The sequence below is a fragment of the Orycteropus afer genome, unplaced genomic scaffold, assembly GCF_000298275.1.
Source record: "Orycteropus afer afer isolate SDZICR_OR568_19922 unplaced genomic scaffold, OryAfe1.0 scaffold00001, whole genome shotgun sequence".
NCBI lineage: Eukaryota > Metazoa > Chordata > Mammalia > Tubulidentata > Orycteropodidae > Orycteropus > Orycteropus afer.
The window spans coordinates 25,953,686-25,965,352 of record NW_006921588.1 but is presented as its reverse complement, the minus strand read 5'-3'; the positions used below and the strand labels follow the sequence as shown (position 1 = coordinate 25,965,352).

General features: G+C 35.3%; 1 protein-coding gene across 1 annotated transcript in view; it reads right to left on the bottom strand.

Annotated features, from left to right (window-relative positions):
* The window catches only part of OLA1 (Obg like ATPase 1), a 243,919-nt gene that overhangs the window by 48,514 nt on the left and 183,738 nt on the right, over positions 1-11,667 (bottom strand). Inside the window, exons 5-6 of the mRNA XM_007940699.2 lie at positions 8,488-8,568; positions 8,097-8,194 (exon numbers count right to left, since the gene is read on the bottom strand). Coding sequence (XP_007938890.1) covers positions 8,097-8,194; positions 8,488-8,568 — 179 coding nt within the window. The remainder of the gene's footprint in view (positions 1-8,096; positions 8,195-8,487; positions 8,569-11,667) is intronic.

The following is an 11,667-nucleotide window of genomic DNA, read 5'->3' as shown; positions in this document are numbered from 1 at the left end:
GTTTATGAATCGCGTTATCATTTCCTTTGTTGCTGTTGTTTTAGTATATGCTGAATATTTGTGCTTGTCCTCTTTTTTATTGTGATGTGAAGCTTTATAATTTTTCTTTGAGGTTACCCTATGATTTATATTTCTATCCCTCGGTCTAGAACAGTCCATTCTATCTTTTAACTTTCTTAACTTCCTCACCATTTAGAAACTCTGTAGCTACACAGTCTTTTCCCTCTTTTTGTTTGTAATTGTCCTCACTTGCCAATTGATGTCTCTGATTCCCTGTTTACAATCTTGTAAGCTCATTTTACTTTGGATATGTCCATATCTGTGGTTTCTGGGTTATGTTATGTTGTGTATTGATGGTCGGTTGTTAGCTCAACCCACCTTTCTCTTCACCTTCTCTGTTTGTTCCCAGCCACCGTGCACACTCCGTGCAGTCCCTGGCTAGCAGGGTGATTTTTAGGTTAATTTTTAGGTCCTGCCACCACTCGGGAATGTCCAAGCCATCTGTGCCATCGGGGTCGCTCAGGTCGCTGCCAGACTGCAGCTCCGTATGTCTCCTTTTTTGGTATTTTCACGCAAATCCTTCTTCTAGTTGGGGTTTAATCCACTTTTGTATCCTTCCCTTCAAGGTTCAGGGGTCCAAGATTATCTTCTGTGTCTCTGTTAATTGGTTTCCCTTTTCTTTGTTGAAGAGGGTCTGTGCAGTCCTTCTGCCTAGTCCGCCATCTTGCGGGAACTCACTTCTATGTAATCTTTTATTTTTTTAATAAAAATGAGTTTATCATGAATATATTATTTTTAAAGTATATAACTAATATGTGGAGCCTAGTAATAATTATAATAATTATTCTGTACTCTGAATAAGTAGGCTTATGCTCATAGAAAGAACTTCAAGTTACAGAATTATGTATGAAATATGATACCATTTATGTAAAAAACTGTTTACAGATATGTGCATTTATGAATTAAATGCTTATAAGTGCTTGCATATATATATATATCTTTACATATTAAATATTTAGAAATGTTTTAAGTTCATTTTGGTAAAAATATACACAGGAGAACATGAGTGTTCATTCAACAATTTCTTTATATACAACTCAATAACACTGGTTATATTCTTCACATTATATCACCATTCCCAGTATCTCTACCCATATTGTTCACCACCATTGACTTAGACTCATTACCCCCTGAACGTCTCATCTATGCCTTAGAATTACTGTTGTCAGTTTGATCTCATCTAGATAGATAAACTGTTGTTTAGTATAAAGATGCTTTCAGGGGATAATTTTGGTATATGATTTGAAGATTTTTTCAGATAGGTAGATTCAGGGGTTCTTCCAGTCTCACTAGGTCCAATAAGATTGGAGTAATAATTTGAAATTTTGTTCCACTGTGCCCCTTGTTGATCAGGGTTCAGCTGTTCCTTGTTCAAAAGGTTCAGAATTGATACCTAGACACCACCTAGTTCTTCTGGTCTCATGGCAAGGGAGGCATTAGTTAGATCTGCATTCTACTTCCTTCTCTGATTTCTGGATCTCTTTCTTCCTCTGCTGTTCCAGGTGGATAAAGATCAATTGTTGTATTGCGGGTGGCTGCTTATAAGCCTGTAAGTCCCCTCATACAATTCACTGGTCTAGGGAGTAGAACAGTAACTCTAACAATATTAGCCCAATTGACTGGACAGTCCCACAAAGACAGACCAACAGAACTACTCCATGTATGGATGTACCTAAGTAGAACCAACAACTTTAGAGGCTGCTGCTTCTCTTTCTCTCTCTCTTTTTCACTGCTGCTGTTGTAAAATTTTATATACCACAGTATTTGTCATTTCACCCATTTTCTGACGTACAGCTTAGTGATGCCTTTCACTAGTCAAATCATGCAACCATTACCCTTAATTGATGTCAGTTTTCTCATCATCATAAACATAATTCCACTGGTTCCCAGAGAGTGATTCCCTCTCTCTCTCCTCCATCCTGCCCCAGGTAAGCACTAATAACCAGAGGTCTCTATATATTTTCTTATTCTTCTATTTTCATATAAGTGAGGTCATACAGTTTTTGTCCTTTTGTGATTGACTTATTTCATACAATATAATGTCTTTGAGACCCATCTCAATACATGTTGTAGCATGTACCAAAGCTTCATTTCTCTTTATGGCTGAGTAGTATTCCATTATGTATTAAAGTATTTTATTTATCCATTCATCCAACCCCTCCTTGGGTTTCCGAGGTGGTATCACTAAAGAAGTAGTTTGCCCAAACTTCCTTCCGAGGAGTGGCTGGTGGGTTTGAACTGCCAGCCTTCTGGTTAGCAGTCAAGTGCCTTAGGCACTACACTACCAGAGCTCCTATGGTCCATTAGCAACATTTATTTTTTTTAAAAGAGCTTAAATCTTTCAATCTCTTTAAGCTAGGAAAAAAAATACATAAAATATTTCTTATTACATGGAGTAAGGAGCTTTGGTGGCATAGTGCCTAAGGCATTTGACTGTTAACCAGAAGGTTGGTGGTTCAAACCCACCAGCCACTCCACAGAAGGAAAACTGGGCAATCTACTTCCATAAGGATTTACTGCCTCAGAAACCCAAAGGGGATCGCTATGAGTTGGAATCGACTTGATGGCAGTGCGTTTGCTTTTGGTTTTGGTATTACATGGAGTAAAATTTTTCTGCTAGTCTAAAAAGATGAGAGTTCTGACATATTTGCTAACTTATATCATGCACAAAGCATGAGTCAGCAGATCATGCTAATGAAGATTACAACTACTTTTTCAAATTTATTACTTTCTTAAATTCAGTGAGCCATTCTATAAATAGAAAATACTAGCTATGAATATTGGGCAAAAATGTGAACAGGCCAGGAGAAATTCTTAATATATATACATTATAAGTCAGTAGTATTATGTTCATATAAAAAGATGTGCTTCCTTCTGGAATTATCTTTTGCATAATAAGAACCAGATGTGTGGTTTGGTTTCACTATGACTAAGTAATCTAGCTGGTAGCATAATGCTTAAGGCACTTGACTGCTAACCAGAAGGTTGGCGGTTCAAACCCACCAGCCACTCCTTGGAAGGAAGGTTGGTCAATCTACTTCTGTAGAGATACCACCTCAGAAACCCAAGGAGGGGTCGCTATGAGTCAGGGCCAACTCGACAGCATATAACAACAACATCCAGGGTACCTAGTACCTCTTGGTAAGATGAATATGAAACTAGAAGAGTAAGCAAAAACCAGACAGAAACTCACAAATATTATTACATGTACAAATCTATTCAAATGCAAAAAGCATATTTGAAGAAAAAAGATTAAAAAAAAAAGGGAAAAGAAAAACGATTCCTGAGGCAAAGAAAATTCCCCCCCTCCTTTTCTTTCAGCCTTCTGTATCTTGCAATAAAAATATCATTTTTTCCTTAGTCTATTTAATTTTTAACTCTAATATTCTAATCAGAGAAATAATCAATTCAACCAAGTCCATTATGAAATCCTAATTCACAGTATGTATGACAGTTTCAAAGCCTTATCAAAATATAAATGAAAAAGCAAATAATTGAGAAATTATCCAGCAGTAGAAACGAGAAACTATAAAATGAGGAAGGAGTCTTAAGAATATTTTTTTGAATTCATGTATAATTTAGTTCCGTGAAATCAGAATAAATCAGCTCCTGATTTAATCAATCTTGTATTTAGATTTTCAGAATACCCTTGACCTGCCCTCTCACTTTTTCCCATCTATCAAAGGGGCAGATAAAGCACTAGTGCTCATAAAGGTACCACCAAAAAAAGGTCTTCAATCAACAGAAAACATTACAATTATAACTTGTAAAATAAATCGTTAAAAAAGCCTCATACGTGAAAATAAGCATACCAACATTATATTGCAATTTCAATTAGATAGAAACACACACAGAATAAATACTGTATTCTAATAACCATTGTAATGTTAGGTACTTCAAGATGAAGCTAACACAATATCCACCCCCCCAAAAAAACTGTATGAACCACAAGTGATTAAAATAGAAGATAAAAACAGAAAGCATAACCCCAAAGAAAACTTGTATAGATATTATGAAATGTTAAAAAAAAAACTTACACATTTTTTTTTTTTTTTAAAGTGGGTCTTGCTTTTATCCAACAGTGTTCATTCATGAACAGTGTTTATATAAATAGAACCGAATTTCAAATGTAGCTTGGAAGCCTCTTGAACTAAAATGAGTAATTTATTCATGAACAATTAATCATTCCTATTTTATTTGTTTCAAGTAAATCAAATGTTTAGCAACGTGGTATTTCCAAAGGAGCATATCTGTTGTAAAATTTCTAGCTGAAATGAATAATCTTGTCAGAAACTGATAACCTCTTAAGATAGTTTTACAAAAATAGTTTTAGATACATAGGTACATATATATATACACACACACAGAGACAAACAAATTAATGTCAGAAACGAACACACTTCTCCTTACATGCACAGGTGCTGAGAAACAGGAGCTACAGTTCTTAATAGGAAACTCAAGAGACAAGAAAATATTGGATGTAGTCCATGATTCTCTCCCTAGCAAGGCATACAATGTAGAATATCCCCCAACTATTTTTAGATGTTGTGTACAAGTTACAAGAAAAAACTAACAAAAGCAGAAAGAGGGTAAAACAAATAAACAAAAAACCTGAATCATAGGTTAAGAATTAATAAAACATTTTTCATTTAAAATTCATTTCGTGAACTTGACACATTGCCTTTGATTATACAGCAGCTTACTTAAAAGACCTTCCAAGTATTTGTCCACTAATTTTGAATCAATTTCACCACTCAGAATAGTTGACTCTTACATATTAGCTTTGGGTGATGCCAAGTGACGTGACTACAACCCCACCAGGGCATATGTAAATGTATGTGTGCATATAAGATGTTTGAAGATTTTAAGTTTGAAAATTTTAGTTACAGTTCCCAGTTGAAAATGGACATGGAGAATGATTAATAAAATATAATTATCTTTTATCAACAGTTGTAAGAAAGGTGGGGACCAGAGAGCACAAAAATGAAATTTAATCGGTAGCTACGTACGTGTACAAAATATCTAAATTTACTTTGTACCACTGATTTCATAATTGGATGGCATGTATTACTAACCAGGCAGCAAAGGTGCAAAGATTGAAATTCAAACCCCTAATTAAGCAATGGTTTGACAGTTCTAATGTCCTGTACCTGCCTGACAGACACCATGACTCAGTAGGCAATCTCAAATGAAAATTAATATTGCATGTAGTATAATCTTAGTTATAAATAGCAATTGACCATGTTTAGAAAATGAAATCCTCAAGACTTCAAAAACCATGAGCACCCACAAATAAACAACTTCTAAATAGCTTTATTCATTCAAGGAACAGCAATTTGTAGTAAGAAGGAATAAGGATTCCCCTTACAATATCTTGATTACTGTCATCTGATCATAGCACAACTCTTAACTAACACAGCTGCCATGTCAGCTTCTCTTCAGGGGCCAGGTCTTAATCATAAATCACGGAATGACTAATTCAACATTGTTAAAACCAGTGAGTGGCTGCTTGGAGCCATTCCAGTTGCTATGTCTTTCAGAAGGTCAATACACGTATGCTCAATAACACAACAGATGTATCTTTCAAAATATTTCCTTTCCTAGGGTTGAAAAATAATGTGTTACTATTTAAATTTAAAGTGAACTCTAACTAGGAATTAAAATGTTTGCTACTTTCGAAATGATGACCCACTAAAATACAGTTTTAGTCTTTCTCTTGTGGCCTAAATTACAAGCCTCTTCCTCTCTCTGACCATTTAAAATCATGTTCTGTATTTAAGAGGCATGAAAGTATTTTACTTCTTCCTGCATCAGTCTTAATTTGCCACAGTAATATTACATGCCAACTTTTTCTTTTGGGAAAGGAGCAACTAGAGCAAATGGAACTTAAAGACATTACTCCCTATCCCAAAAGCACACACAAATTAAAAAGGTTTTGTAGTTAAACGTATTTGAACTATTTACATCTGCTCGCAGTGTTATAAATGATGAAAACCTAGTGTTCATATCCTTCATAATAAAAATTTATTCTGTACTTTAATACAAAGGCTATGTTGCATAAACAGAGGATTTAAAGCTGTAGCAGAGTGGCTAAATGAAAGAAAATGGCAATCTTTCTGGCTCCAGTAGATGCCATTCCCTATCACACAATGTTTCTCACTCATAAATACATGACAAATACTTCCTCAATCATTTTTTACGAGCAGGGATGCACAGGGGGTAGTCAATGGCTAGCTTGAGGGAAAATAGGAACAGCAGGCGGCAGAAACTGTACAGAAAATGGCTATGTGGTAAATTCTCTTCTGGAACATCACTCAGCTACCCAGTCTTTGATCTTTACTACAATTACACTAACTTCCACAAGATCTGGGTATCTCCCCCTCACCCCCCAAATCACACATATACTAATTCCAAACCAGATCATTAGTTATAAAGAAAATCTACTAAAATTTGGTTTTTATAAAATGGGATCACATCATATCTCTACATTTTTATAAATTAAAATTTGTTATTTAGACAAGAGTTTACTTTCAATGGACTATAACCGTATCATCATCACAACTGGTCTCACAAAAAACATGGGGTGTCTGGCGACAGCTAAATCACAGACTGGCGTCTCCCAAGCAGTCTGTCTACCATTAGGGTCTGGGAAATAGTATTTACTATACAATTAGAGCCAGGGAGTTCTACCTGTAATCATCCAAATACAGGTGTGAGAAGCCCCTTTGGGCAAGGAAACTGACTCATCCTTTTTCATGTAAACTTTGATGTCTGTATTGTTTCATGGGGCCTCAGGAAACCTCACCATTCATACTACAATGAGATTTACTAACTCAGGTCAAGTAATAGAATTTAAAATTCCTTCTCAAAGGTAACAATTTTTAACACATTAATCATCAAATTTATAAGAATCTGAAACAAGACAGAACTGATTGTTTTAAAGTTAATTACCTGCTGAAGGACACTGACCAGTGTGAACTAAAATTTTATGTTAAGTTTATGGTTTCTAGAACATTACCAATAAAGAAGCTAAATTCAGCTTCCCATCAAGCACACAAAATGTCTTATAGTAATATCAACAGGGCAGTTTTAGTTGCAGTAATTTCACAGAATTTATTCTAATGATTTATTGGAGTTAACCATCTGACATTAATTATTGTTTTGGCTTCCAGTCTATGAATGTTTATTTTTCAGTTTAAAGCCTTCTCACTCTTTGATATCATATGGAAATGAGAATTTTTAATGGAAAATTGAAACCATGTGCATCTAAGTACTTAATGAAGTACAGGGAAAAACCGACAATATATTTAAGGAGAATTCAGATATTTTGCTTTGGATAGTTTTGATTTGTTTGGATGACTTAATAGTATAAAATACTGAGGGTCTACTGAAGCAAGTCAAAGTGAATACTATGCCAAATGTGTACATGCCCACATGCACATGAATATATGATTTTTTGAAGTTAACGGAAGAAAGCAAATTTTGTACATTTTGGTTACATGTCAAAAACGACAATAAATACATGAACATATAGGTATTTCCTTTGCACATTTTTAAAGTATTTGAAACAGATACCTAGCCTCTTGTCTTCACAGCTTTCTTTTTTAAATTTTTTTTAAGGCATTCAATCTGTATTTTAAAATTTATGCCCAGATACAATCAAACAGATATTTTAAAGTCACATGCAACATAAACACAGCTAGAAATCCCTACCTTAAAAAGTTTTACTGCTCCAACATGGCTTATTCTCATTTTGCAAAGGAAATAAACAATAATGTCTAATAAATTTAAATTTGAGAAGTGAATATATTAAAGTCAATAAAACATATTACCTAATTTAATTAAGCTTTTTATTTTTAAAGTCACAAAATATAAATCAATTAGGAGACTCAAAGCTTCTTCATCCATTTAAAACTTTTTAATAATGTGGAGAAAAATGTTGAAATCAAACATAGCATTAAGTACGTGTGTGTGTGTGTGTGTGTGTGTGTCTGGGTGTAGATGTGTTTGAGTGTATCTGGGGAGGAAAAACTTACCATTTGTTTTTCTTTCTAATGTAGTCTTTTTCAGAGAGATTAACTAAGTAGACCATTGGTTTTGAAGTCAGAAATAAGTGTTTATTCAACACTTCAATCTAAAGTGGAAAATACAAACAGAATCTTTTTAAAAGTTAGGTAAACTGTTGAATAATTTGAAAGTAAACTTTTTTAAGCAAGTAAGCATTTTCAAAGTTCTTGTTTTCAAGGTTAGTTGCCATTAAATACCAGGAGTGGGTGTCAAAAATGAAAAAAGAAACCAAGCCTGGGAATAAGCAAGCATTGACAGAAAGTTTAACTAGATAGAATGTAAGTGTAAAATAATGACAACTCTAACCTGTTCTCTAAGAAATCAAAGGCAGTGATAGATGGCATGATATTTCTAACTTACCTCCTTGTCGTTCCAATCATGATAGAATCGAACAGGTTTCTTTTGATCTACAACCCAGGATTTGACTTTGCACATTATGTCCTACACATTATTGGAAAAAAAAGATACAAGATGATGAATACTGAGCATTTAAATTCTAAATACTACAACTAAAAGTTTACAAATCCTCAAAAAAAAGAAGCTAATATTTTTAATGAAAAGGGTATTAAGCTGCACAGATAATTATTTTCAGTATCTCATTAAAAAGCAAATTATCAATGAAACATTGTGTGACAGTAAATTTTTAATATATAAATGGGAATAGTAGCAAAATTAGTAAAGCTCTTAAAAATGTAAAGACAATTCAATCACACCAAAGGCTAAATACAAGAGTTAGTAATATTTCAATGTTACCTAGTTAGTGATGCCACATTTAAGATAATTGTGCTATTATGAAATGAGGGTAGAGAGAGACTGAATTACATTTTTTTCCTTAAAAAGCAAAACAAACAAAATTGATGAAACTGAGCCTATTACTGATGATCTACACTTCAAAATATTAAATCAACTGGCCCAAACCCTTTTTGTTCTAAATTAATTTTTTGCCAACACCTTCTCCCTGCCCACTTCTCCTAACCACCCCCCCACCCCCAACCTGCCAAAGCCTGCATTACACAATGGCAAGAGCCCTGCACTGGTGACCTCCAACCAGCTGCATTCACTTTCAGAACATCTCTCTCTGCTGGAAATCTAAAGGCCTTTTAGTTAGCAAGCTAGTGTGCATTCAGAAGGAGTAACTGCAGGAAGAGCCCAATGTGCTTTGTTTCTCTGGCCTTTCTTCACAGAAAGATTAATCATCTGTGAAATGGAAACGGCAAACAGCAAGTGACACAAACTGAACCCTTCAAGCCTTTCCTCATCAGTTTTGTGGTTCTGAATCTAAAAGCTGCGTGTGGCAAGGTTCTCCTTACAGGCAGGTGTTAATAAAAGGCTCTCAGGTCTCAAAGGTCAGACTTAGCTCTTCCAGAAGAAGTGCATTTGAGAGTCATCTGTTTTTTCTTTTTTTTTTGGTTAAAGATAATTTATGGGTATATCCTAAATATGCATTTCTCAAAATTTATTGTAATACACAATTATCAGTAAGCAATTTCTTAGATTTTCATTGATGTGTTTTCCTTTACCATAAATCAGATAGTCTTCTATAAACATCCACCCATATAAATTACCTCAATATTTAGTATACCTTCCTTCCAAATTTCGCTGTTACTAATAGGAAATATAAGGAAAAAGCCCCATATCCTTAGATCCTGATTTGAAATCTTCTAAGGAAAAGGACTTCCCACAGATTTTAACAAGGAAGGGGCTCACTGAAAACTTTTAATGAAATCTAACATATTCTGCTTAAGAATAATCACTTTTACTCTTCTATAACTGAATTTCACTCATAAATGTTTAAAAGTGGCTAATGTAACACCATTTCCTACAAGGAGAAGATCAAAGTGCTACATTACAAATGCATTATGATTAAAAAAGCCCTGTGCAGCCTTGCTATTAACTGTTCTTTAAACCCTAAAAGGCTTCCCATAGATCTCACTTGGCACAGCATATACAACCTTTGACAAGTAATGTAGACCATTTTTATTCATTGCCTAAAATTGTAGGCAATTATGTGCGTCACACTGGCCACCTGCAAATTCTGAATGCCTGCTCCAGTTGTCAGTGCAAAAAACTGATGTCGGAGGGGATTAATCTAGGGGGAGAGAGTCCTCTTTAATGGCTCCAGCAGGTGAAATGGCCCAGCTGGTTACTATGATGAGTGGCCAGAACAGCTTATGTAGAAACACGCAACAAGATTATACAAAAGGAGGAGAAAACAGTGGTACCATCTTATATTTGTTTCCATTAGTTTTTTCAATTAAAGAAAGAAAAGGATAAAAGAAAGTCAAGCCAAAAATAAGAGAATTAAATTTTAATCCTATAAAAAGTGTAAAATACTTCTGTAACTATAAATATTTTTACATTACAAAACCAAAGGGCTTCAATAAATACTGATCTCTAGTGAAGGAATTTTTGTATTTCTCTTTCATTTTCAATTAATGTGACCATCACTTCAGACACAGAAATCCTTAATAAAAACTTTTGGACATTACAGGTTTTTTTTTCCACATCAACATAAAATATTACAAATTAGGAGCACTCAAAATTTTAACTAAATAGTATTAGCTCATAATTAAAACTTTCAAGCAGTATATTCCTTAAAGCCAAATCTTTTTAGAAAAATTTGAAAATTACAACCAAGTTTTTGAATAACTAAAAGTCGTTCAAATATTGTTATTGTCAAATATTGTTAAAATATGGTTATTTGGTACCCAAAGCTCTCTCAATTGTTCCACGAAAGACTTCAAAGCCAAGAAAAGACACCTTAGATTTACTAAAAGATGTCAGTCTTACTGAAGACAAACCAAAATAGACTGCCCTCAGGTAAGATTACAGGTATGTGTTGCTTAACGACTATAATACATTCTGTGAAATAGGAAGTTATGTGATTTGGATGTTGTATGAATACATTATATACAGGAGAGAAGCACTCAAGACCATCACTGGTCAGGCCCAAGACTCATGCTGCAGCTATGGGGCCAAGGGATTGTGAACAACTTTGGCTCTATCACTGCCAGTCCTGTGCGGTCCCTGCCTGGTCTCCATGAGCCACACCCAACCACTGCCTACTTAAGTGCATGATCCACCAACCACCTAGCAGACAAGTCCATCTAGCCACTGACTTCATTTCCTTTACTTCTTCTATGTCTGCCTTCCCTGTCCCCCAATGGGCTTTAAACACTTCCAACCTTGCCTGCCCCTTTTCAACCCCCTTCCTTCCTTGGCTGTCTTTCCTGTTCCTCACCACTGCCTCAGCCTGGATGTTAAGTTGGTTGCCACTGCAAGAGGAGCCATGGCCTCAGACCCAGGCATTACGCACAGGGTGCCTGGGCAAGTGGGGTTGCCGCCTCGGCAGGGAATCCCACTAGGAGGCTCTGGCAATGTCTGCATAGCATCTGCCTGATGAGAACATGGTAGGACAGGCAGTGGCAAACAGGCACTGGGAACCCCCTACCTGCTGCACTAGGGTTGGCGTAGGTATGGCACCTAGAGAAATAGTGAGAAGAAAAAAGAAGATGGTGGACTAGGCAGAAGGATTGCACA